Below are 25431 nucleotides of genomic sequence, written 5' to 3' on the forward strand. Positions count from 1 at the left end.
TGGTATTCATTTCTATCAGGTGTGAGGACAAGGGATGCAGCTTTGTCTCAGCAAAAACCCTTTAAATGTTTTCCAGCTTCCATGTTTGTTTGTGCCCCTGTTTACGCCTCAAAATATGTAACTCACTCAGCTCACCTATCGATCTGTAGGAGGTCGTAGCAGAGACGATGAGACACTATGTGAATGTAAGTTTGAGTATGTGACGCTCTGGTTGTGTATTTAAACACTTTACCTCTTGCTCTACTGCAATGGGACTGTGATAAATACAAATACAGAGCCGTCTGTTCAGATTAATGAAAAACGTCTTTTACATCATTTCTTCCATATAGTGTTCTTTTATTATTACTACAACACTTTTTGTGCTGTAATCTAAATATAATACATATTGATTCATATTGTCTTGCTTAACATATCAAAACACATAGTCATAAACCGTAGATTGTGAAACACTTTATCACAGATTTAAAAATTTAAAAACTTCTAATGGATGGACATGTAAAAGCATTGAATCAGGACTTAGTCTGAAGAGTTGCCATGGCAGCAAGCACACGTCCTGTAGATGTGGCTGTAAGTAAAAAGCTTAGCTCTTAGTTGGAAAAAAAGTTCTTTACTACATTTCCTCTGACATCTGGGTCTGATCTGTGGGGATTAATAGAGCAGACTGACTGTATGCAAACAAAGTGCTGGACTGTAGAGATCTCATCATTTAGATTTAGTCCATGTAAACTGTTATGAAAATGAAATAATAATGAAACTACACTGAAACCATCCTGAGGCCGAAATACTTGAAGGGCATGTTTGATCTTGTTGTGTTAAAGTGACGATGACATCATTCGAGCGCCTATGTGTTTATGATGTTTGCAGAAGCATTGTTGTGTGAAACAAAGGATTTAACCAAATCTAATGAGTCAAGGCTGAAGGCATGTTTGTGTGTTTCTGAGACACTTGAAGGTGGTGTTAAAGCTTCTCTATTGTCGGCTTTGGTTTTCATTTCAATTTTATTGTTTCACAAATGAACCTTTTTCTGCCTCTTGTCCTTCACAGCGTTTCAGTCATGATCGTTCTTCTTCTCGTGAATCCGTCGAGTTCAGTTAGTGTGGGAGTGAGAGCCTCATCAAGAGTCTGATGGTTTGTTAATTACTGCACACAATAATAAAGATCTCTGTCATGTCTTGTTTCCCTCCTCAGACCTCCCTAAGGCAGCGCTGAGGATCCTCAGCAACATGACCTTCTTGTTTGTCAGTCTGTCCTACACGGCCGAGTGTGCCATCGTCACCGCCTTCATCACTTTCATCCCCAAGTTTATTGAGTCACAGTTTGGTATCCCCGCGTCAAACGCCAGCATTTACACCGGTAAGTTTTTTTTATTCAGAATTTGTCTCCTTTTATTGACCTTTTGTCACTTCAGCATTTTTTTTTACCCAGCCATGTTTTTGCATTGTCTTGTGAGTCATTCAAGTCAATGATGCTGTTGGAGAAATGAAAAACTTTAACCGTGATTTAAAAAGAGATCCTCAATTATTTTCAACAATTTGAAAAACAGCATCAGCCAAGTAAACCACATTCTTTATTATAAAGCTTCTTAAGGAGGTCCCACGTGTGCTCAAGCAAACATCAACGATGTAAGTTTGTATATCTGTACCGTTTGAACAGACTCTACATACATGGATATTTAATAACTACACACAACATAAACGTGAACATGAGCACATTTGTTGCCACCGTTATCAGGGTGTGGTTAGACTGCTTTGAGAATGGCTATATTAAAAGTTCAGTGTGTTAATGGGTAGGTGTGACATATGGTGTAAAAGTGCCTTGATTAGTCAGAAGGCTAGAAGAACCCAAGTCCATTTACCGTTTACAAAAACACTCAGTTTTAATAACGTGAATAATGGTTTATTCTTCAAGCTATTTTTCCTTCTTTGGTTTTTTCACTCTATGGGACCTCCACCTGAGGATAAAAGACGCATCCACGTGTCAAATATGCACCATTGTTGTGTACCAGTTTATGCTGCCATGCAGACTCGCCTCTCTCCATGTGCTCACGGGGTGATTCACAGTTGCAGAGCAGCACACTGATTCATGAAGCTGACTTTCATTCAGTGGTGATCTTTCATCAGATCCCTGACTTGAACACACACTTCTCTGTGGACTGATGAAAACACACTTCACAACATGAAGGATTTACAATGACAACGTCTGAGTCAGAGCCACTAACACATCATGTAGAATCATTGTTATATCAAGCGTGTTTGTGTGAACTGACTAAATGTTGTGAAGGGGTGGGGGGGGGGGGGGGGGGGGTGTTTGCATTATTGTATGTCCAATTATTTCCAAGCTAACATATGGCCATCTCTAGACACACAAACTCTCACACACACACACACACACACACACACACACACACACACACACACACACACACACACACACACACACAATACCCTTGCCTCATCTCATCTGCCTGTTGCCAGGATACAAGGGTTAACGGCAAACGGGTGGTGCAGTTGCCATAGCTACCCAAAGGATGCCAAGCTGTTTGGACGTGATGATGGTTGTACAGGAGCAGGAGAAGGAGCGTGCCCGTCAGCACATGTGACTCTGTACGGACTCTCACTGTTTTAGTCAGTACATGTTTTTATCTTTGGAGACGTGTTTATCAAACCTTTAGGAAATCAGAAAAATATCAACCTTACCTTACATGTCAATCACGGTTTTAAACAAACAAGTTTAAGATTTAAGTTCAGAGAATTAAAAAAATAATCTTTTTTTTTTAATGATTTAGCAAAATAATGTTTGACTGCTTCTTAAAAAATTCTCTTTGCTGATTTAAAAAAAAAAAAGAACAAAAACTATCTTGTTTATTGAACGTTTCAGGCCTGTTGGAAACTAAAATCACCTTAACACCCATCACAAGTCCTTCCCTAACTTTCTGTTGTAAATGTGTGGAAATAAAAGCAGTCAGCCAGCCAGTTTATGAGAACTTCAAAACTAGATTGACAATTTAACTACAAGTAAAATGACTGTTGTTGTGTTGCAGGGGGGGGGGGGGATTATAGCACCACTCTGCTATAGAGCTATATAGTCTTTTTTTAAGTGTTAAAACCAACAACTTTGTTTTGTTCAGTCTCTTTTTCGGGTGCAGCAGGATGCTGATCATATACAGCCCATAATGGATGTATGTATGTATGTATGTATGTATGTACAGAACAAAAGAGAAGCAAACAGTGTGTCGGGATGAGGTAAAGAGCCATCACTGCTACATGCTCATTAGACGTTGATACAAAAATAGCATGTAACATATCTCACACACCTCCCTCAGCTGGCACTTTCCCTGTGCTGCTGCTCTCTGCCTGTTTGTCTGAGCACTCTGTGACTTCTCCAACCTCAGACCCTTTTCCTTTCAAGCATGCACTCTTATTCAATGTTATTCTCTTAACTTCTTTTGTTTGTCCGAGGCTTTTCCTTCCACAAGAGACAAAAAGTGCTGCAACAACTCGTACTCCCACGGCAACGTTCTGTCATCTAAGAGCTGTGCTGTAACAGATTAGCAATGACATATTTATCTTATAACAGGAAAACTCCCTCACATTTCTGCCAGCATTGCAACTAATCCAGATAAGATGTGTAAATTTGTGTAGCATTTAAGTGTGTGTGTGTCACTCTGATATAATGTGCTTTGGCTGTGCACATGTTTAATCCTGCAGAAAGCACAAGGTTTAACTAAAACATGCTCTTCCAGGATAATATTTTGTTACAGCTGTCTGTTGACTCTCACTGAGCGTCCTCAATGACTCTCTGACTTTTTTTCCAGCTCACTGTGTTTCATACAAACACAAACATGCTTCCACTCAGATAGGCTTACATCTGATGTGATGACATCTCTCTGATCCTCTTTCTCTGGTGACTCTTAACCCCCTTGCAGGCATCATGCTCATTACCCCGCCGTCAAGTACTTTACCTTCGGTCAGGCTGGAGGTTGACCATGTGCAGCCTCCCCGAGCTTTGTCTCCTGCACCATGACACTTCTTCATGCATTAGAGTAGCTCTAGTAGAGTGAGCGCACGTGTCGCAGCCTCATCTGAATCACTGATGGCCTGCAGCCTAGGGTGGTCACATTGATGCCTTTTTTACATCATTTTTTACATCCTGCTTTGACTTGTGGCTCACATTGAGATACGTGTCCAACAACAAGACATCATAAAGTCTCATATTGAGAAGCATTCTATCATGTTCTCCGTCTGATTTGAAATACTGAAGGTCAGAACTTATTCCATCGAGTCAATCATGCTTTACAGTCATTAATTAGGCGTTGACATTCACATGACGTAAATTAGTAGCTCTCTTTCTGTACTGTTTTCAACACTTATTAATTTCTCTGACACAACCCTCCTCCTTTCTTTGATCTCTTTCGCAGGTTTGATCATCGTACCCAGTGCCGGGGTGGGCATCGTGCTGGGAGGCTACATCATCAAGAAGCTGAAGCTCGGCGCCAGAGAGTCGGCCAAGCTGGCCATGATCTGCAGCGGTGTGTCTCTGCTCTGCTTCTCCACACTCTTCATCGTCGGCTGCGAGAGCATCAACTTAGGAGGCATCAACATACCTTACACCACCGGGTAAGGACGAGCTCCTTATTCCTACGAGCCAACATCAACAGCCTGTCCGTCCTTTGTATCGCCAACTTTTGGAGAGCTGGACAAAACTTTGATCAAAGTGATGATGCCATGACAGGAAAAATCTCCCACATGTAAAAAAAAAAAAAAAAAAGACTACAGAAGATTAGAGGGATCTGAATTTTTTTTTAAATTTTTTTAAAGAGACTGTAAGGAGTGCATGTATGAAATGGAGCATGATGTGACTCAAGTCTTTCCCATTTACTGGAACGCTAAATCTCTGGAACATCTTGAGGGAATTTTTTATCGTAACATGTGGTCCGAGGGCGCTGGTGGCCCAGTGGCTAGTTTGCACACTCCGTGTACAGAGGCTGTCGTACTCGAGGCGGCAGCCCAGGTTCAAATTTGGCCTGTAGCTTCTTTCCTGCACATCATTCCTCTTTCTTTCTTTCTTTCTTTCTTTCTTTCTCTCGCTCCCTAATTTACCACTCTCCCGTCTCTGTAACAAAGAGATTAAAAGCCCAAAATAAATCTTGAAAAGCAAACAAACATCAGGTCAAACATTTTGTTCGTCCAAGACAATCAAACCATCTGCAACAACAATTGGACAATCTCTCCTCTTTAATTCTGTCTTCTGCTTAAAGGCAGGGCTGGTAATTTTCGAAAACTAGCATGATTTTGAAAGTAGCATCCTCTCTGTTCTCCGTATTCACCCAACCCCCTCTGTGCTCTCTCAAAAGCCACGCCCCTCACTTACATGCTCGAGCACCATTGGTCCAGAAGCAGATTTCAGCTCATGCTTTGAATGTGGGCTTGTGCATGCATGGAGTCGAGAGTCTGCTTCATTGGTTGAATAAAATGTGGTCGAGTGCCGACATTGGTCGAGGTTTTTACGCGTTTACAACAACTAAGGATGACAGATTTTTTTTTAGTTGAGTTATTAATTACTGTCAGGACCTAAAGACAATTTCAACCAAAATCTTAAAAAGAGTATCTGGAGAAAATTTCCTACCCTGCCTTTAAGTGGGAAACCACAAAAAGAGATGTTCTCTGCCATTTTGTGTCTCATTAAACCAATTTTGCCACAGTCCAACCCTGGCTGTTTGACATTTTGTTAATGAGGTAATGCAGTCTTTTAATATCTCAAATTTACAAACTCCTTTCCCAGGCCATAGTTACAGTGTCATTCTCTGGGAAACACCCATGGATGTGAACTTGAATGTTTGGATATAACTTAATATGCGAGTCTAAATGCAGTCTTTGCCAAACTCCATTCAAACAGGAGCAGGCCGTGTGGCTCGGACGCTGTCATCGCTCCCGTCATCCTCATTCGTTGTGGCGTGTTGTTTGAGTGAGAATGACTAATTAGCAACACAAGCATCTGCTCTCGTGGCTCCAGTGAATCATTCTGCCACCTCTATTTCTGAATCTGCACCTCCTTCTCAACGAAGCATCAGCAGCCGGCTAACAAACCACATGTTGTCACATGTGTCAGGCCTCGCAGACAGAAACACACACACCTCAATAAACACACACACACACACACACACACACACACACACACACACACACAGACTTGGAACATTGAGGCACCATGCAGGAAGTGACCTGGTAGGAAACACCGCTACTGTATCAGTGACTGACCTCACCACACTGAATATTGAATGTGTTCATAAAATCAATGACAAACTAAAGATTTCAAGATTGAAAAAAACATATTTCAATATCAGAGATGATTCCCTGTTGTGGGCTGTATGAGCATGTCATGTCTTCTGTTTGAGAGGTTCCTAAAACCTCGACCGCACACAGGTGGAGCTGCTAAATCTGTGTGAAATGTACTTTTCACATAACCATGTTAATCAAAGTGATTATTTGCCAAATAGTCGGCGTGCCCGTTAAAGCCCCAGAGCTGACCCATTAACAACACAGGTCTTTGTCTGAGCCGCTGTTGATAGAAGGGTCAACAAGACGTGTGAGCCGGCGGGGCTCCTCATTATGAAGTGCGCTGCTCACCGCTCACTGGTGGCACCCACATGAGGAATGTTTAGCTCAAACCCACCCTTTGTGTCACCCGTCTTCTCTCTCACTCAGCTGTCCCCCCCCCCCCCCTTAGACACAGAAGAGACAATATGACTAAAAAAAAGAGGGCTTGACAGACTTTAATCTTTTCAGAGATGGCATTATATAATGTTCCTGCAGAATTGTCTTTTATTAAAAACAGAGGCTGACTTTTAGACTCTCCCGATGAAACTACGCCGTGATCAGAAATGTTGCGTGCAGCGCTGCAAGCGTGCAAACAGATTCAGAAGAGGCCCAACATCTTTTGGGCTGAACAAAGGAAAGTCTGAGATAAAAAGGACATGTTCAAAAGTGAAGTGAGTTCAGAAATCCAAAAGTGTTGATGCTTTTTTTTTTTTTTTTTTTTTTTTTGTGTGTGTCTGTCCCTCACACACACAGTGTCTGGAATGTGACACGTTTATGTCAGGACAGGCCTAATGTGACATCCAATACAAAAAGAGATCACCGACACTTTTCTGTGAGGAATGATTGTTAACTGAGGTTTTTCTAATCTCCCATGTTGTGTGGGTTTGCATTTGCTTATGTAACAATGTATTCTTTGAAGCATATCCGTAGTTGGCGTCAAAAAAAACAAATGAAACAGTCAGAGGGACATGTCCCGTCACTGTTAGTTTTGCATGTCCGTGGCTTTTCCGCAGAGCTCAGAGCGAAGCCTCACAGAGAAAACCCAGGACTCGCTCCACTGCTCCCGCTTCAGGCCAAGCCAAAGTCCAGTTTGGCTTATAGCAACTGTTCCCACACTGCCCGTGGAGCAGCTGGAGGTGCTACTTCCTCTCCGTCCGTCTATCATCACACGTCACAGAAGTGAGGGGGCGGGGCTAGGTTAGAGTTTATTAAAATGATGATGTGCAGCAGATGAATAATGAGACGGAGACTACAGTAAGTTATTGACCTCGCGTGAAATACTCGATTTTAACAATTAGATTTCAATACTGTTAAAACACCATCTTATACGACATTGTTCTGCTTTTTTGATTCCTGTAAACTTCCTGCAGCGCTGCCGTGCAGAAAGACGAGGCAGGACAAGACAAACTGCTGGACATCGTTTGTGTTCCAGAAATGTGGAATGAAAATGCAACATATATATTATAAATCTATTTTCAATATTGATTTATTAAAAAGTGTCTCTGAAACAAACATGGAGAAATGAAGCAGTCTTGTGACTGCATTGAACATCTTGAAACATCCGGTCTTGAAATGGTCGAAAAACTCGGTCCACTGATGAGATTGAAGGCGCTGCTTTGTAATAACTATTATACAGTGCTTATACACTCCAGGCTTCACAGGGCAGTTTTGTGATTTCCTTCTTTGTTCTTAACACATCGTTTGTGTGTCCACCTGTGCAGGCCCACCCTGACGATGACCCACAGGAACCTGACGGGCAGTTGTAACGTGAACTGTGGCTGCAGGATCCACGAGTACGCTCCGGTCTGCGGCTCTGATGGCATCACCTACTTTAACCCGTGTCTGGCTGGATGCAGCACTGTTGGCAACGACAGCACAGGGGTGAGCACACACACACACACACACACACACACACACACACACACACACACACACACACACACACACACACACACACACACAGACACAGACACAGACACAGACACACACACACACACACACACACACACACACACACACACAAAATCGTGTACCCGCTACATCGACAAATTCATTGTTCAGTCTGAAATGATTTCTGTCAAGCCGTTTATACATTAAGTAGAACAAACAAAGGCTCATTGAATGGGAATTTGGTGAAGTCGGGTGAAGGAGACATGAATCTTAATGGACACACAAAGACCTGCTGCATACACCCACTTCACATTCTTCTCCAAAGAACAGGAAGTGTCGGACCCCTGCCACAATCGCAAGTAGGAAATTATAGTAACAAGAGGAAAGGAAATGTCTAAATCTGTGTGGAGCCACCCAGTCTGTGGGTGTATCAGCAGGAGCTTCAGCTGTGACTCAATTTAAAAGCATGGACTCAGAAGCTGTGAGAATTAACGACAGACAAATTTCTAACATTTTATCGTCCAAACTTCAGTTATAACCACCAGATCATCGAGAACCAAAAGAATCCTTGACTGCATTTCCAGGGGACTCCCATCTGATCGGGCAGTTTTTTTTTTTTTGTCACAGATCAGGAACTACACAGACTGCGGCTGCGTGCAGAGCAGACAGGTCATCACGCCGTCCTCCGGCGGTCAGGTCAACCAGCTGCAGCTCGTCATCGTTAAAACCTACCTGAACGAGAACGGATACGCTGTGTCGGGGAAGTGCGACCGCACCTGTAACACCCTCATCCCTTTCCTTATCTTCCTCTTCATCGTCACTCTGATCACCGCCTGTGCCCAGCCCTCCGCCATCATCGTCACGCTCAGGTAAAAGGCGGAATGAGTCTAAAGGATGAGCTCTCTCCTTTATTTGGACGCTGGCTCTGCATCATTTACACTTCCTGTCTCCTCTCTCAGGTCTGTTGATGAACAGGAGAGGCCTTTTGCTCTTGGCATGCAGTTTGTGTTGCTCCGAACTCTTGGTAAGCTTCAATGTTCAAAACTTTCAAATGTCTTGAAATCTTGATCAAATCAACATAGTTTCTACTTTAATCAGAAAGAGTCACTTTTACTATTTAAAGGTTTCATGCAGCAAGTCTAATCATGCTATTATAGTCTAGGTTTGTCAGCTGGTCCATAACCTTCTGGCTGTAATTTTCTCCATGTTAACATCCTACAATTTGAAGAGTGAGCAGTGCTGCAGCTCTTTGAACTCAGATGTAGAGAAGTGTTAGTGCAGCCCTCAGGGTTCATGAGCGCTGCCCTAACTTGCCTCTGGTCTGCTCGGTGTGTCTGCGTGAACGTAAAGCTGTCATTTTTCTTTAACCGTCTCAACGTGAGCTCAGGGTCAGGAGGAGACTCTTACAGTTTGGTCTCAATAATGAGTAATCGTTTTCTTCATCCAATCTGATGCAATCCTGCGCCACAGCTCAGCAATCCATTTTAAAAATTCTTCTTTATAAGGTTCGGTTTTTGTGGACTCGATATGAGAGATGTTTAAACAAATGATTTCATCCCTCTGAGTCCTTCCTTACTAGTCGGGTTGTATTGATTTGAAATACATTCAAATATTTTGTGAACCTTCAGTGGATTACTGGAGTTCGGATCTTGGTGATTTGGTTCCACCTAGTGGTAGAATGTAAGTGCCGCATGTACTCAATATCTCTGTACTTTATGTCAGGACTTAATTGACTATCATGAACTGGACTCCTAAAGAGAAAAGCGGCTTTAGAAAAGAATGAATGCTTTGTCCCAGGGTTTTATTACCATGTTATTGCACCAAATGCACGGTGAAGATAAAAATGCATCCTTCTACAAAACACCTTTTTGTAAAACCTGAAATATTTCTCGATCAGGTCAGATTGACGACCTACAGCTAGAGTGTAGTAAAACTCTAGGAAACATTCAGTGACTTACCTTCTTATATAATAGAGATTGCGCATGTGACTTTAATGAATACAAAGTTGAATACACTTGAGAGTAAAGACTAGTATAACGTTTAGGATTTGGACTTGGTACCCGTCTTGTTAACCAGTTTGGTCTCTCTCCTCTTGCAGCCTACATCCCCACGCCCATCTACTTTGGTGCTGTCATTGACACCACCTGCATGCTGTGGCAGCAGGACTGCGGTGTGCACGGCTCCTGCTGGGAGTACGACGTAACCTCCTTCCGATTCGTCTACTTCGGCCTGGCTGCCAGCCTCAAGTTCGTCGGCTTCATCTTCATCTTCCTCACCTGGTACTCTATTAAGCACAAGGAGGAGCGTAACGAGCGCTGGCGCCAACACCTGCCTCCACTGGGCACCGTCAGCGAGCTCATCTGCCATGCCGGTGGCCAAAAGAGCCACGCACGCACGCGCTCCTGCCCCATCTTCATCCCGCCGCGGGCCGACCAACCAGCCGCCCTGCTGCTCACCCGTGGCCACAGTAGCCTCAGCTGCCATGGCAATGCCCTTAAAGCAATAACCCCGCCTATCCTGTTACCACATCACCACAGAGGCTCCGCCCATGTCTGAGAGCCACAAAGCCTGGGCTACATCGTGACGTGTGCCTTTCTGTTTGTTTCTGCGCCACAGTGTCTGCGCCGCACCAATCAGACGCCTGGTTTGGCTTCACCCTGCTCCCCAACTGACAGGAAGATACACAGGTGCGCCCGCCTCACCTAAAGGGCTGCTCATTGTCGTTTATTATAACAGGAGGATGACGGATGACCTTTGACTCTCAGCATATGATCAGCTGCAGCCACACAGACAGTCAGACCTCCACCTCAAGGTTCGGATGATGTAAAGACGTCACATGGTGCTACTGTTTGCAGGCAGGGCATTACAATCTCCTTACAGACATCTAAAGCACAAGTGACAAACCTGTACTATGCAAGATCCAATGTACAGCGCCTCCCTTCTCAGTACTGTACAGCTCTCTCTCTATTCTACGTCTGAAACTCCTCTGTCTTCCCTGCCTCATTCATTCAGATCAATGTGTTGTTGGCTAATCAATAATCCTGTTTTGTTTTCTGAGCGCTGAACATATCATATTTTTTTTTTTTCAGCCATTCCATCCATCTGATTTTGTCCTCTCACGTCTTTATTCCCTTCACATATTTTCGTAACAGTGCCTCTCAGGCTGTCTTGGCCAGTCCAGTATACAAAGCTAGCTACCAGGTTACATGCTAGCTACCGAAAATGCCAGTCCCTGTCCTCGAAGTGAGCGACGTTATTCTGCTTTGTTTCCCTCAGCTTTGTGTTGATGAACACAAAGTTCCTTGCCTTGAAAGGTAAACATGTAGCTCAAAGCCCACAAGCCCCAATGGTACCATGTTAAACGACTTCAGTGATAAGTCTCGTCTCGTCAGGTAGCTTGATATCTTTATTTTATTGTCATGACACTACTTTATTGTTACAAAGCGTAACGACAAACAGGAGAGAGAGATAAGAAAGGGTTCATATCTAACCGTGTGCTGAAGCTACTGGAAGTCCTTAACATGTGATTGTACTTGAAACTAGAGACATGGAGATTCAGAAAACGCAACACAGTTGTACTTTTTTCTTAACAAATTTAACCCATTTTTAAATCTCTTCAAAGTTAAATTATTTGTATCTATTGTAACATTAGAAAATCGAAAAAGATGCATCATTTTGGCTTTGTGCAATGGCCTCTCCATGTGTATGGTCATTAGATGTAAATAGTAGTAATCTAGTAGATTAGATTAAAAAAAAAAAATGCAGAAAGCATGCTGAACAACAGTGAACCAACTTTTTTATCAGCGAAACTTATTTGGCGCTGATTATTCCATTTCTGGGTGTTTGGTGCCCTCTAGTGGACGGAGAGAAGATTGTGTGAAGGCCAGTGAATGTTGCTGTTAATCAGACCTACTGTGTTATGAGTTAAAGGGTTCATATTTAAAGGTTACCACTGCACTGAACTTAGCTTTTTTTAATGACCTACTGTACACCACATTAAAGCTGCAGAAAAGTTCTATTTGGAGATTCTGTCTCTAACCAGCACAAATCTGAGAAGGGCAGATGTTTTCTTATTTTCTTTTACCTTGGGCTCTTTTTTTTTTTTTTTTAAGTATGTTTTTGGTTGACCTCCGTTTAAAGAGGCAGATAAAAATGACATTGTTGGTAAGATGTGATCAAAACAACCTTAATTCAGTATTAGATGCACATTAGGTGCACACATTTTTAAACCAATTTGTCATTAAAATAAGTGTAATAAAGTAATTTTATTTAATATTCTGATCACCTTGTCATTTAGTTATTATTACTTCACAAAGAATGGAGAATGGAAGCCGTGAAAGTATTTTAAAAGTGAACTTTGGGCCAAGATTCCTGTTGTTCTGCCAGGTAGAGGTTATGATGTGGTAACTGATTTAGTGTTATTGTGACTTAGTACCTCAAATGACATAATCATAAGTGATCATTGTGTAAATACTGACAAAGCAAATGAAGCGTATTGTAGAGCTCACACATAGTTAGGAGCATATTTATGAACTAACAACCTGCCATAGTGGAGACGAATATAACAATTAAGACTTTAAACTGCATCAAAGGGTTCATTTGTGTCTCCGTACTTGAACAGTATTAATCACAGGGGAAGGGTTGTGTTTGCTTTGTCATGTGGGGAGGGACTTGGAATATGGCAGTGCTTTTTTTTAATATATATTCCTGTCAGAAGGGTGAACAAGATTTTCTACCCATAATGCCCTGCTTATCTGTAATGATTCTCTGCCCGTCCCCTTACATTAATCAGTCTTCAAACAAGACAACGTGACAGTATTGATGAATCTTGTAAACATTTAAATATAAAGTGTTAGTATATGAGAGTTTGGACTGATTCAATACAAATGAACATATTTGTTTCTAAATGTGTGTGGGGAAAAAAACTACGTTCTTGGTCAATCAGAGCGGTGCACTCCTGGTAGGTCAGGACAGAGAATCATGCAGTAATTCCAAACGAGCATATCCACACTAAAGGCTGTACTGTAAACCTGCTGCTCAGATGCCTGGATTACTGCTGACACTGACCACTTCAGGTTGACTGTACATATCTGCTTTAACCCGTTTTCTTTCATCAGTATTTGAACTGAAAGTGAACAGAAGCTGCATTCTGAAAGTCGAGCTTTAATTGCTTTAGTTCTTCAGGAGCAGAAGTCTAATAGTTGTTTGTGAACACTTGGTTTACAAATGCCTTGAATACTTGATATTTGTCATTAAAAACTGTATTAAAAAAAAAGGAAATCAACATGTCTGATTTAATGTCTTCCCTTCAAAGGATCAACATTTGAAGCTGAAACATCACTGGGAAGGTTGAAAGGGTTTATTTCTGAAAAGTTTCATGGCTTTCCTGAAACCAAACTTTAACACTTGTACACACACGTGCACACACTGTTGAGACAAAGAGGACAGCATCAGCTTTTAGTAGAACCAGTTTAACATTAGAACCATCACATTTTTACCCAGAGCTGTGACAGTGTGCTGTCAGACAGAGTAACCCCTTCATAAAGGCTGTGCAGGTACATTGGCTGAAGAGATCATGAGCCACATATTCAAAGAACTCCATCGTACACCACATGATTAGCTGCTGTTATTTCCCAAAAAAGTTACACAATGAACACTTCCTAGAGCTGAGGTGATTTTGTAAACGTTTGCTTTTAATTAGCGCAGATGCTTTTAGTGATGTTAAAACAAAATACAAACTGGTTATGGTGACAAGCATGAAGCTGGTGCAATGATTCCCAAACAGACACATAAATGCACATTCTTGATGTAGGAGAATAACTAAGATGATAACTGTTAAAACCCATGATTGTCTAAACATCTGAGACTTGTAATGAAAGCAGATGGAAAGACAGGAGAGAAAATTCTATAAAATATATCAAATAACACATTTTAGAATAGCTTCTAATAAATACAGTTTTGTGTTACTCATGTTGATGTTTCTCACAAGTGACACAGTAGTTCTTAAAATTGAAAAAAAGAAAAATAATTGGAATTAAAGTTCATCTCCACAAAGAGAAGAGGACCAAGCTAAAAGTGCATTTGGGGTCCAATGTTGACCTTGTTAATGTAAGTGATAAAACAGGGTTTTTCAGCATCCTGTCCCCGGGCAGATTTATGATGATAGATTTGTTTTTAAAAGACTGGAGCTTACCTAAAGCTAATGCTAACCATTCATTCATTTGAATTGGTTTTACCACTCACACTTTTTTCATAAAAATATATCAAAAACATTATGTTGTGTTATCTGTGTGTGAGTAACCGTTTGTAATCTCAACACTCAAGTTCAGCTGCATTAAGGCTTTTTTTTTTCTAAATATATATTTAAAAACATAACACTGTTTACTATTAAATGTAGGCACCTTTAAAAAAATAAACAATTATTTCAATACTCATACACCTCTGATTGAGGTGGCCTCACATGCCTTCTTTCTTGGCATGCTTATCTCCCAATCACTGTGTCCCTGTGTCTCTATAGCGACCAGCAGCTCATTGGCTGGCTTGCCATCACCTGCATCTGCCTCAGAGGGTCTGATTAGAGGGATGAGGCAGAGAGCTGCCGCTGCCCTCATAGTCCAAGGTGAGGGGCAGTGTCGTCTGAGGCAGCACCTGCAGTACATGCCCCGCACTCTGTGGGGTGCTGCTCTGTGAGGAGGGGGGGCTCCCAGGGGTGCTGGTCTGCACCTTGGGCCTCAGTGTCTGTGGGAAGAAAGGGAGGTAGCCTTGCGCCTTGAAAATGTCCTCCTCCTCTTCAAGGTCCACGCCAAGGCTGAGACCCTGAGGGCCCCCTTCCACTGCTGGCTGCAGTTGCAGGCTGTTGTGAGTACGCAGCAGTGTGTCATGTCGTGTCTCCAGCTCAGTCATTCCATTCCCACTGAACATGTCTCCCTCCATCTCCTCCAGCTGCTGCGCCCACATGTCGCTTTTGAACAACAGCCCGCCTCTACTTGGACCTTCTGATGATGCAGTCGCCAGTGACCCTGACGTCAGAGACCCCCCAGTTCTTTCCTTTTGTCTCTCAGGAAGGTCGTTGACAGATTCCAGTTTCCATTCCAGTGTGGGTGGTGCCGGCGGAGTTTTGCTGGGGGCGGGGGTGGGGGGGTGGTCCTCTGTTGCCAGTCCTGGCCAGACGTTGCTGGCTGAGGAAGACTCTTCACCGCTGCCCTCTTCGAAGCCTCCACCCCCGGCCCCGGAGCCCAGCTCTGGCAGGGTGGAGTCGTCAGGGTCTTGGGTTTGGTTGAGTTTGTTTAAAACGTGACGCAGTGCAAATATAATATCTACATCCTTCTGGAAGTTGGCCCAATTGTCTGGGCTGGGGCTGTAGTCAGGCCTTAATTCATAAAGGCTTTCGTTTACGCTATACAGATCCTCCAGTCCCTGCCAGTTCACCTCCTCGTCCGTGAAGTTCGGCAGCTTAACTTTGTCGTCCGTCCCATATGGGCTGTGTGCTGCCAAAAAGAGAGAAACAAAACATTTTTAAGACGTGAAGTAGAAGAGCAGGGAGCTTTTTTCAAGTTTACTGAGAGCATGCAGATGCCCAGCCTCCTGCTCTCACTACAGCAGCCAGCTGTGTGGGGTTTGATTCCCCAAGCCACACACACAACACACATACGTACATACACACAGGCACCCATACTGTACTTTAAAGTTGCATTAGAAAAACTAGATAAACACAGCACCCACAATAAGCTGAAGCCATGAGTATTGCAAACACATGCTGCCTTAAAAATTCACATCAGACAGAAAATAAAACATTGAATGATCCATAATAGTAGACCAACAAACTGAGCTGTACAAGAAAATATGATGGCACAGTTAATGAAAGGACTTGACTCGAATGAAATTTGCAAAGTCAGGCAACCTGGAAAAAAAAACTTCACAGGAGAAGGAACAACTATAAAAAACCAAGAAGATGCTGAGGGAAAAAGGAAAAGCTTGCTGCTGAACGGTGTATCCACAGAAAACAAAACGAAAAGCAAAAAAGGCTAAACAAGGGTTCTGTTTAATGTCTGTAAGTCAAACATTAGGAAAGAAACACAGTGTGCTCTTTTAAGTTTCCTGGCAAGATCAGCTTTCTTGTGTGCACTGCAGCTAGAGAATGGAGATGGTTGCACGTAGACTGAGGGACTCACAGGAAGGAGAGGCTTGGTCTCCTCTTTGACCACTTTCGGTGCTGCTGCTGCCTGGTAAGCAGGTGTCAGAGACAGAGGTCATTGAGAGGACAGAGAGGTCACAGCAACTCGTGTGTCCAGTCTACAACAAGCTAATGGCCATGAGTAAATGTATGAATGTCGTGACTCATGACAAACTGGAGAACTGAGGTGATGGTTTGTATTTTAATGAAGCTGACATGGCATGGAGGGTGATATTAAAGGAATAGTTTGGACATTTTGAGAAATGTTCTTATTTGTTTTCTTTCTGAAAGTGAAAAGAAACTACACTAAAGGTAGAGTTAGCTTAGCTTAGTTTAGCATTAAAACTTAAATTATTGGTAAAAAAAAAAAAAAGCAACTTGACTAATGGATAACGCAAATGGTCTTTCTTTCTTTAAAAAAAACAAACATGTTAAAGCAGAGTCAAGCTAGCTAATATTTTCCAACATCCAGTTTTTTGAAAAGCTAACCCAAGCTAAGCTAACTGTCTCTGGTTTGAGCCTCATACATGTATGTAATGGATTCAATAAAAAGGTCCACTAGCCTAACATTCCTGTACAAACAAAAAAGTGTTCCTCTGCTTCTAGCTAAGATCATTTTCCCCTGCATGTAGCTCCAGCTGTGTGCTACATGGAACCATACTTTTAGACTGGAAACAGGGGAAATAGGTAGCCTGATTCCCCTACAAAAACACTCAAACACAACAAAATTAAAGAGGCTATTTGATTTCAAAGTTCTTTTTTCAGCTAAGCTAAGCTAATCAGCTGTTGTCTGGCGCTTTAAATTTAGCATACAGACACAAGAGAAGCTATTGAGCTTTTCATTAGGCTCTTGGAAGCAAGTCCAAAACGAGTATTTCCATAATGTCAAACTTCTCCTTTATGCTTTCATGTAGAATGAGTGAGGGGATGATACAGTATCATGCGTTGTCATACACGTGCATTTGATGCTAGGTTGGGTCTCAAGTAGAAGCACATACTTAGCACCTCACTAAAGGACTAATTATAGCCATGCTATCATAAGAATAGCTAATGTGATTGTCCTTAAAACTATATTTTGACTCAAGCAACTGCAAATATGACATTTGTTGCAGAGACAATGTGGGCTGCTGATTATATGTTCAAATAGCTGCAGACTGACATGACCCAGCAGTTTTAAGTGAAGACAAATACTTAGCACAGAGGTGACAAAAAAAACAAGCTGCTTTAATGAGAGAGAAAAAAAATCATCTGTTATGCTTGTTAGCGTGTCCCCAGCATGCAGCCACAGATCAAGCGCCAGCACTCCATGGATGGATGGATGGATTAGTGGGAATGAGGCGAAGTCGGCCCATGCAGGTGTTAAGGAAAAAAGCCGCTGAAGAGAAACAAAAATTGGTGGATACCTGTGTGGCTCATAGCTTCCTCCTTCTTTACCTCCTGATCGGGAAAATAAAAGCAATCGATTGTTAATTCTTTAATTCAAGGAGATACGGGAGGGAGATAAAGAGATCATTCACACTTAAGATGTCTTCATGCACAGCTAGTACTCCCTTGGGACGAATGTGATTATTGGATGAACAGAATGAGGAGAAAAGAGATTTTGATGGAGGGTTTTCAAAGTGGTGGATTGAGAGATGAGGATCAGAATTGAGCGGCTCATGTTGTGCAGAGTTTAACACAGGTTTCCCCTTCAAAGTAAAATACACAGCCGCTATTATCACCTGACTGGATAACCTTGAGTCACACGCCATAAATAGAAGCAAGTTGCAGCGAGATCCATGTCATGAGGCCAGTTAAAATTTAATAATCTATTCCTCCAACAAAAACATCACTTGATGTAACCACAACAGCAATTTCATCGCTTCATGGAGCTGGCATCACACATGAGCGAGGGCAGTCAGTGCGAGTAAGAGATTTTAGGCTGCTATGTGACGTGTGTTGGCACCGCTTTGACAAGTCCGGTGTGCCAGCGCCGAAACACAATCAGTTTTCTCAGAGCTGCTTGGCCGCTCCAGCGCTCCACTCTCCAGCTGGTAATTACAGACATTACGTTTTTTTACCCTAAGGACATAAACAACGCAGCCTGTTCATGCCACACACGAAAGCTGCTGCTCAACCTTAAATGCTTTGGTCATCATAGCAATATTACTTATTAACCCCTTCCTTCCTTCTCTGTAAGGTATATGCACTCTGCAAGGGTGCTTGGACCTTGTGGTTGTAGCAAAAATACTAACAGCAGATTTTAACACTGATACATGACGAGCAGAAATAAAATGACAGCCTCAATTACCTTGGTGACAGCACCCTCAAAATAACATCTCCAACAGTCGATGAGTCACAAAGAGGCTGAAGGCCAGGACGTACAAATGAAATAAGTACAGGGTCTCATTTTTTATTGTAACATAAAATAACTGGAAACACTTGGGTTGTGTAAAAGAGGAAGACATTCTAGTGAGATGAAGTTCCTGTTCTGGGAGAGAAAGTGCAGAGTGTGTAAAGAATACAGTGAACAAATGATATAGAGTGATTCCTTGACCTCCACCTGAAATTTCAGCAAACATTACTGAGTGGATCATCCCCATTCACATGCAGCATGCAGATATGTGCAAACACACACTACTGGGACTGAAACAGACTCACAACACAGCAGAAGAGTAGACTGAAATACATCCATTATGGATATTCCTGCAGCATACAGTTAAGCTTGTCGTTTTTAGAAAGTTCATTAAATCTAAATTAAATCCTGTCTTCTGTTCACTCTTACACTTGTGTGTGCAAATTCTGCTTCAGTCATCGTATGCATAACAACTTCCACTACCCAGAGTAAACGTCCACATGAACCAACACTTTAGGACAGGTCAAATATTAACTCTTTCTTTTTTACCTGTATCCAGGCCTTTTGGGCGAGGGTTACACTGCTTGTAACCTTGACAACTCCTCATCTCCATGAGCTGGGCGTGGAGAGAGTTCAGCACCTCCCGATCCACTGCATACACAGCGTTGGTCAGCTGCACAAGTAAGAAAAAAAAAAATAGAACAATGAAACTCAAGAATCACATCATATTTGGGTACGTATTGTCACTATGTACATATTGTTGTAGCTAGTTTTATGATGCAGGGACTGATAAAAAATGCAGAGAGAAAGGGAGCATAGCTGAATGGCTGCTGACAGATGTTCACACACCTGGTAAGGGTCACTGTTGAGGTCGAAGTACTCCAGGAAGCCGGTGGAGAACTCGCAGAACAGTGTGTTGTGGGTCTCGTTGATGGTTCTCAGGCACCAGTAGGTGTTGTTGTTGGAGCTTGTGCAGGCACAGAATCCCCCCACTAGACAGTAACAGCGATTTATTGTAGTCAGTTAAACAGAAAATTACTAACAATAAAAAAAAGCATTTGACTGAGGTCATAAAGAAATGGTAGACGTTAGAAAAAGCAGATTTTCTACATTTAACAGGTTTCAAGGACATTGTTCTGCGCTGTGATGAACTTAGTCTGAGAATACATACATGACCAGAGGGGAGCAGTCTGCCAGTGGTCATTGTTATGCGTGAAACAGGTGAGACCAGGAAGGCTGCAGTCATCTCCCTTCCTCTGCCGCTTCTTCACCTTCCTCTCCTTCTTCCTCCTCCGGATCTCGTTGTACAACTGCAAACGTCCATCAGTTTCATGCGCAGCCTCCCTGTCAGACAAAATGCGTAAAAAATTGAAAAACGAACTGCACAACACAAAGATGACATCAGCCCACATCCCCTCCGTACTGCCAGCAACCACACAGTGGAAGGTCTTAGGGGGACTTCCAGAAGGCATCACTGATGCCAAGGTATGACAGTCTGTTTACTTTCATGTTTAAGCTTTTATTTTGTCCACTTTTCTCTGGATGATATTCTAGCCACTGTCCCATCTTCCTCCTGAACACAGAACAGGCTCTGAGAAAAAACAGCTGCTTTGTATTGGCATAATGTGTTCCCAATGTTTCCTGGTGGAAGCTGATCGCTTTGTTTGAGGGATTGACTGATTGAAACATTTAAGTCATGCAACTACATTACTTTGAGACCCCCCCCCCCCCCCCCCCCCCCCCCCCCCCCACACACACACACACAAACACACAGGACAGGACAGGTCTGCTCTGTCATTATTAATCCATTCAAGGACTAAATACTGAATGAAAAAAGTAGAGACAAAATGCTTTTTTAACTTGTTTGTGTTCAAGAGGAATACATACATCATAGTACAAACACAAACCACACACATGCTGGGTTGTTCTTGGACAACAAAGTTATCTGAATGAAGGTGTGCTTTAAATATTACATGCAATGACCATGCAGATATTTACTGATGTTTGGCTAAATGACATGAGCCATAAGATGGGCATCAGGCAAAGTTAGGATGAGTGTTAATCTATGAGGACGGGGAATGACACTAAATGGACAAAAAGATAATTCAAAGGGGAAGAATAACTCACTTAAAAGGATGGAGTTGATCATTCCTGCTCTTCAATCTCTCTGCTTTTCTGTCCCCTTTGCTATAATAGCTGGTTTTATAAAGAGAGAAAGAGACTAAGGACCAGACACAAAGCTTTCGGGCTTTGCATTTTGGGGAAGGGATTTGAATCAGGTGTAAAAATTGTTCAGAATAATTACATTCTGTATGGAGAAAGCAGGAAAGAGAGAGACTTTAAATGTAAAATCTTAAAGACTGACCCCTTCTTTCCACAGTCACACTCGTCTGGTCGTGTCCTCTTCAGATGGCCTCTCACTTCGCGGAGGTTTTTGATTTTGTCCTGAAGGGCTTCAATCTGCAATCAAATGTGCGACAAATATTTAACAATTATCTTTTATCTTCTTGTATAACATATCTTTGGCCACAAAAAAAAAGATGCATGTGTGTTCACTCACCTCCTGGTCCACGTAGCTCTTATGGTCCTTCCAGGCTCTGGAGGACTGGTAGATCTCTCTTTCACAATGGACGCTGTCATTCATTAAGATAAAACACCTGAAACAGAGGCAGAAGGAGCACACCTGTCATCCACTGCTCCTTTCACAGACATGCAGCATATATAGATGTGCATTATTGTGCAATCCCTCTTACTTGTGTGTAACTTTCACAGAGTTCAGGTATCCTAGAGCGTTTGTGTCGTCTGCAAGCATTTCTTCTGAAGCGTCATCAGTCCCTAAATCGAACTCTGGGTCCTCGGGGTTGAAGTGTCGCTTTGAGATGGTACGGCGACGGACAGCTGACTGATCGTCCGCTTGAAGGTCGACATCATATATCTGACCCTCAAACTCTACAGACAGAGACCTAGCTTGCCGAGTGTGGACAAACCTTGGGCGATAACCTGTAACACACATTTTTTGCTTGTTACATTTCTGGAGCTGTAATTTTTCCCCACACCAATAGAGGGCAACAAACCACTCAGATCCATAAACCTAGCAACACACACGCACACACACACACACACACACACACACACAGGGAAACACAGAACAAATTAAAGAACTTATTGCAGGATGTTTGCTCTTTCAGCGCATCTGTCTCCCTTTAGAGCTTAAAAAAATCCAGTGCAGGAAATCTAGCCCTAAGCCTTTGCAGATTTCTTTTTTTCTCAAACTCGTATTGAGAGACAGACATCAATACAATGTCATAAGTTAAGAAACAAATCATTGCATGTTGACATGGCTCTTTACTGATGGACTGAGATAGCTAAAAGAAACCTGCACACAATCCTCCATGACTTTACACAACTTCATGCTCTAAAACAATATTAGATGAAGCAATAACAGATTCATGTGCACTCACGCTGGCCAGATGAGGAGGAGAACTGTCGGTGGGAGCGCCGGTTGGCCCTGGAGGATTTAAAGGCAGCATCACTACAGTCGCAGCCCCTTTCTCTGTTGTCGTAACTGCTGCGAGGCTTCAGGCTGCGCGCCCTCTTCCTGGAGCCTTCCTTTGAGCCACCTTTACACTTCTGTATTCTCCACTTGCCTGTGATCTCCTCCACACAATGCCACTTCTGCCAACCAAAAGGAGAGAGAACATTTCCACATGAATTCCTTCTTCTCTCTTCAGTTTTTTTCGACATAAATCCAATTCAAATGTGGACATTTATACAAACAAGAACAAACCAAAAGTGTATTTGATTTGTATCTTTGACATAATCCCAGATCTTTCCTCAGCATGGTAAAAGTGTATATTTAAGTTGATCAGTGTTCTAGACATTAACAATCAGAATAACTTAATCTCAAGCATAGCCTGTATTATAATGTGACTTTAGAGTCTCCTTTTACAGAAATATCAGGCGAATCTCGGCCTGAGGGAAAGAATGGCGTCCAAAAGCAGCAGGACAGATAAAACAAAACGACCGCATGAGATGAACTGGGACTGTCTGGTGTCAAGAAAAAAGAAAAAAAAGATACCCCTATAACTCTCACAGCAACCCAGTGCGTCATCAGTGGAATAAACACACATCCACTCACTTGCATATTATATCCTCTGCATCTTTCTCAACATCCAGTCGCACAAGTTTAAGAAACCCCAGGCTGATTGATGTGAGTAGCAGCACTGGTTAGGCCTCGTTTAAACGGAAGAGACACATCTGCAGAGTGGCGTGCAAATGATCAGCAGTGAGTGTGGGAATGAGGGTCCAAACAAAGAGCAATGTAGAAGGTCAGGTTTCATTTGGGAGGAAGAGCTTACAGGATCAGCAGAGCCGTTATGTCAGCAGAGAAAGAGAGATGTATTAAGACTCAGGGATGAAAACAATCTCTGTCTTTCTGTGTCCTTCCCCCTCGCCTTCTGTCCTGTGAGTAATTTCAAGCTACAACAGTACCAAAGCAGCAGCAGCACGACTCCAGGGACGGATGAGAAACTAAGGAGGAGGCGGAAGGAGGGGGAGGTTGGTTAGAGGCAGACATGGACGACCATGCAAGCTGAAACATGAGCATAGAAGTAAAAGAGCCAAAGTACCACATGTCACTCACACTCTCCCCAAAAACATACAGACACAGAGGTTTCTATGTCCCTGGTGAGTAAATCTTGTGAACCCACAACAAACTCACAATGTTATCACACCCACCATTTCTAAAGGACAGCAGGAGCCTTGTTACAAAAACACCACAGAGAATATGCTCTTAGAAGATCATTTTGGTCATCTTTAAACCTTTCAGGCTTTTGAAAACAAAACTTCTCTCAGCGTACGCGAAGTCACATTCAAGGCAGAGATTCAGCATCCAAATCATTAACTCTTGACGTTTGCAAATGCTTCGGTTCACTGTGAGAGGGAGGGTAGTTGTCCTTGAAAAGGCATAACATGTTCTGTAATCCCTGATAATGATCCCTGCTCTTCCTCCTCGCATGTAAATAACAGAAGAGAAGCTGGATGAACAGATTAGAACGAAATGAAGATAAGACACTTGCCTGCTGTTTGTAAGCGGTAAAAAAAACCTCCTCTGGTTTTAAGGCTGCTCACTATGAGGCCTGCCACAAGGGCTACTTATGACCTGGTCATGGAATATTTTAAAATATAAGTACTACAATGTGTACACATGCTCAGGGCAGAGTTTTGGATGCATACACTCAGTTTACACTGACTCAGAACTTATCTCTATTACAAGTGCTCCATTGCTGATAATACGTGTAAGTAATGCACAGAAAAACAGTTCAAAAGGATCCACTTATGTATTTCCTCTTTTCAAAAGGATGTTCTTTAAATGGCTGCTGCTCTTGTGGCTCTATGGGATAGTTAAGCAGTCAACATGGATGTCCCTTCAACAGTGATAGTCAAACATTTAAGAACTAAAGACACCTCATTTTGAGGATATCAAGAGAACTCATCGTTTTTAAAAATAAATGTGCACATGTAAGCACATAGGTGTGTTACCTGTCCTGGCTGTTCACAGGGTGTCTGGAATTCGGCCTGCTGGCAAGTCTCTTTGACCTTCTTGTACTTGGGAAGGCTGTTGGTGTGCTGAGTGCTCACTGAGTCATCCTTCTTTCTCAGGATCTTTCTGCAGCACACAAAAATTAAAGAGGAAATAAGCAACAAAAGGACATATTTAGGGAGCCAGCACACAAAGTATTACTAAAACTTAAGGCAGCCAAAGTAAAGTTTGATACAATTTAAGAGTTTCCTGTTTTTTACTTTCTGTCACAGCTCATTCTGTGTGCTTCTCATGGTCATGGCCAGTGAAAGGATAAGTTATGTAGCATCTGTGGTGTGCCGGAGGGTCTGGGCACGGAGCTGAGCTCTGCGTCACACCAGTGCTCAGCTCAAGGCCAAGCTGTTTGACCTCGGCTTGGCATTACATTCAACTGCCTCCTTTCTGCTCTGCTACTACCACAAGGCCGAGCTGAGTCTGTGCTCAGGCCATACTCGCCCTCCTTGGGTCCTCTGCTCTATCCCTAACTTTCTGCCAACAAGGCCTGGCTGCTTGCGACGAGCGGACAGAATGATGGCAACTGCGAAGTACAAAACAACCTGTCTCCTTTAAAAGAAGGCCTGTTGTCTTGACCAGTCCAATTTAGAGGAAAACAGCCAGTATTCACACACCGGCTCGGCTGTAGGATTTAGAATTTACCCAACTTGAATTTCCCTCGGGATCAATAAAGTATCTATCTATCTATCTATCTATCTATCTATCTATCTATCCATCTATCAACTATGATTAAAGAGCTAGCAGTTGTTGTCAGTGTCGCTCTCTGACGTTTGCATTATGAAAAAGACAGGATAGTCAGTTCCAGCTGTCAGCCATTCACATGCCCCAAGCCATAATACTGTATGTTTGCACAAGGTTACTGGGGAATATCACTGAACACGTGAGAAAACTATACCAAAAAATCAGCTACTGCTTGTGTGTATGCTGAGGCTAATCTCAGCGTTTAGAGACAAGCGCACGAGCAGACAGCCGTTATAAAGAGTGTGGATTAATGGAGGAATGGATTAAAAGAGCTAAAGCCCCAACAGGTCAAAGGGCCACACTCTTTTCATTTCATACCCAGCGGTCCACAGAGCGGCCAGCTCTTGTGTTGCACAAACATAGCCCAGCAGGAAACCAA

At 42.6% G+C, this 25431-nt stretch overlaps 2 protein-coding genes across 8 annotated transcripts in view; one reads left to right on the forward strand and one right to left on the reverse strand.

The window, feature by feature from the left end:
* Nucleotides 1–12488, forward strand: part of slco5a1 (solute carrier organic anion transporter family member 5A1) — a 37333-nt gene extending 24845 nt beyond the window's left edge. Inside the window, exons 5-10 of the mRNA XM_079361417.1 lie at nucleotides 1189–1353; nucleotides 4418–4616; nucleotides 8039–8198; nucleotides 8835–9076; nucleotides 9167–9231; nucleotides 10306–12488. Of these exons, the coding sequence (XP_079217543.1) occupies nucleotides 1189–1353; nucleotides 4418–4616; nucleotides 8039–8198; nucleotides 8835–9076; nucleotides 9167–9231; nucleotides 10306–10763 (1289 nt within the window). The 3' untranslated portion in view covers nucleotides 10764–12488. The remainder of the gene's footprint in view (nucleotides 1–1188; nucleotides 1354–4417; nucleotides 4617–8038; nucleotides 8199–8834; nucleotides 9077–9166; nucleotides 9232–10305) is intronic.
* sulf1 (sulfatase 1) overlaps nucleotides 10826–25431 on the reverse strand; it is a gene marked incomplete at its 3' end in the record, with an annotated part of 75295 nt that continues 60689 nt past the window's right edge. For 5 of the 7 annotated variants that reach the window (XM_079361406.1, XM_079361402.1, XM_079361403.1 and 2 more), the window contains 10 exons: nucleotides 24257–24383; nucleotides 22177–22390; nucleotides 21469–21715; nucleotides 21276–21372; nucleotides 21081–21175; nucleotides 20843–20911; nucleotides 19887–20059; nucleotides 19565–19707; nucleotides 19265–19388; nucleotides 10826–15694 (listed from right to left, as the gene is read on the reverse strand). In XM_079361406.1, the coding sequence (XP_079217532.1) occupies nucleotides 14769–15694; nucleotides 19265–19388; nucleotides 19565–19707; nucleotides 19887–20059; nucleotides 20843–20911; nucleotides 21081–21175; nucleotides 21276–21372; nucleotides 21469–21715; nucleotides 22177–22390; nucleotides 24257–24383 (2215 nt within the window). Of the gene's footprint in view, nucleotides 15695–17783; nucleotides 17818–19264; nucleotides 19389–19564; nucleotides 19708–19886; nucleotides 20060–20842; nucleotides 20912–21080; nucleotides 21176–21275; nucleotides 21373–21468; nucleotides 21716–22176; nucleotides 22391–24256; nucleotides 24384–25431 lie in introns of all 7 variants that reach the window. The other 2 variants (XM_079361408.1, XM_079361407.1) reach the window with 2 other exon arrangements.

The sequence above is a fragment of the Symphodus melops genome (assembly GCF_947650265.1).
Source record: "Symphodus melops genome assembly, chromosome: 14".
Taxonomy (NCBI): Eukaryota; Metazoa; Chordata; class Actinopteri; order Labriformes; family Labridae; genus Symphodus; species Symphodus melops.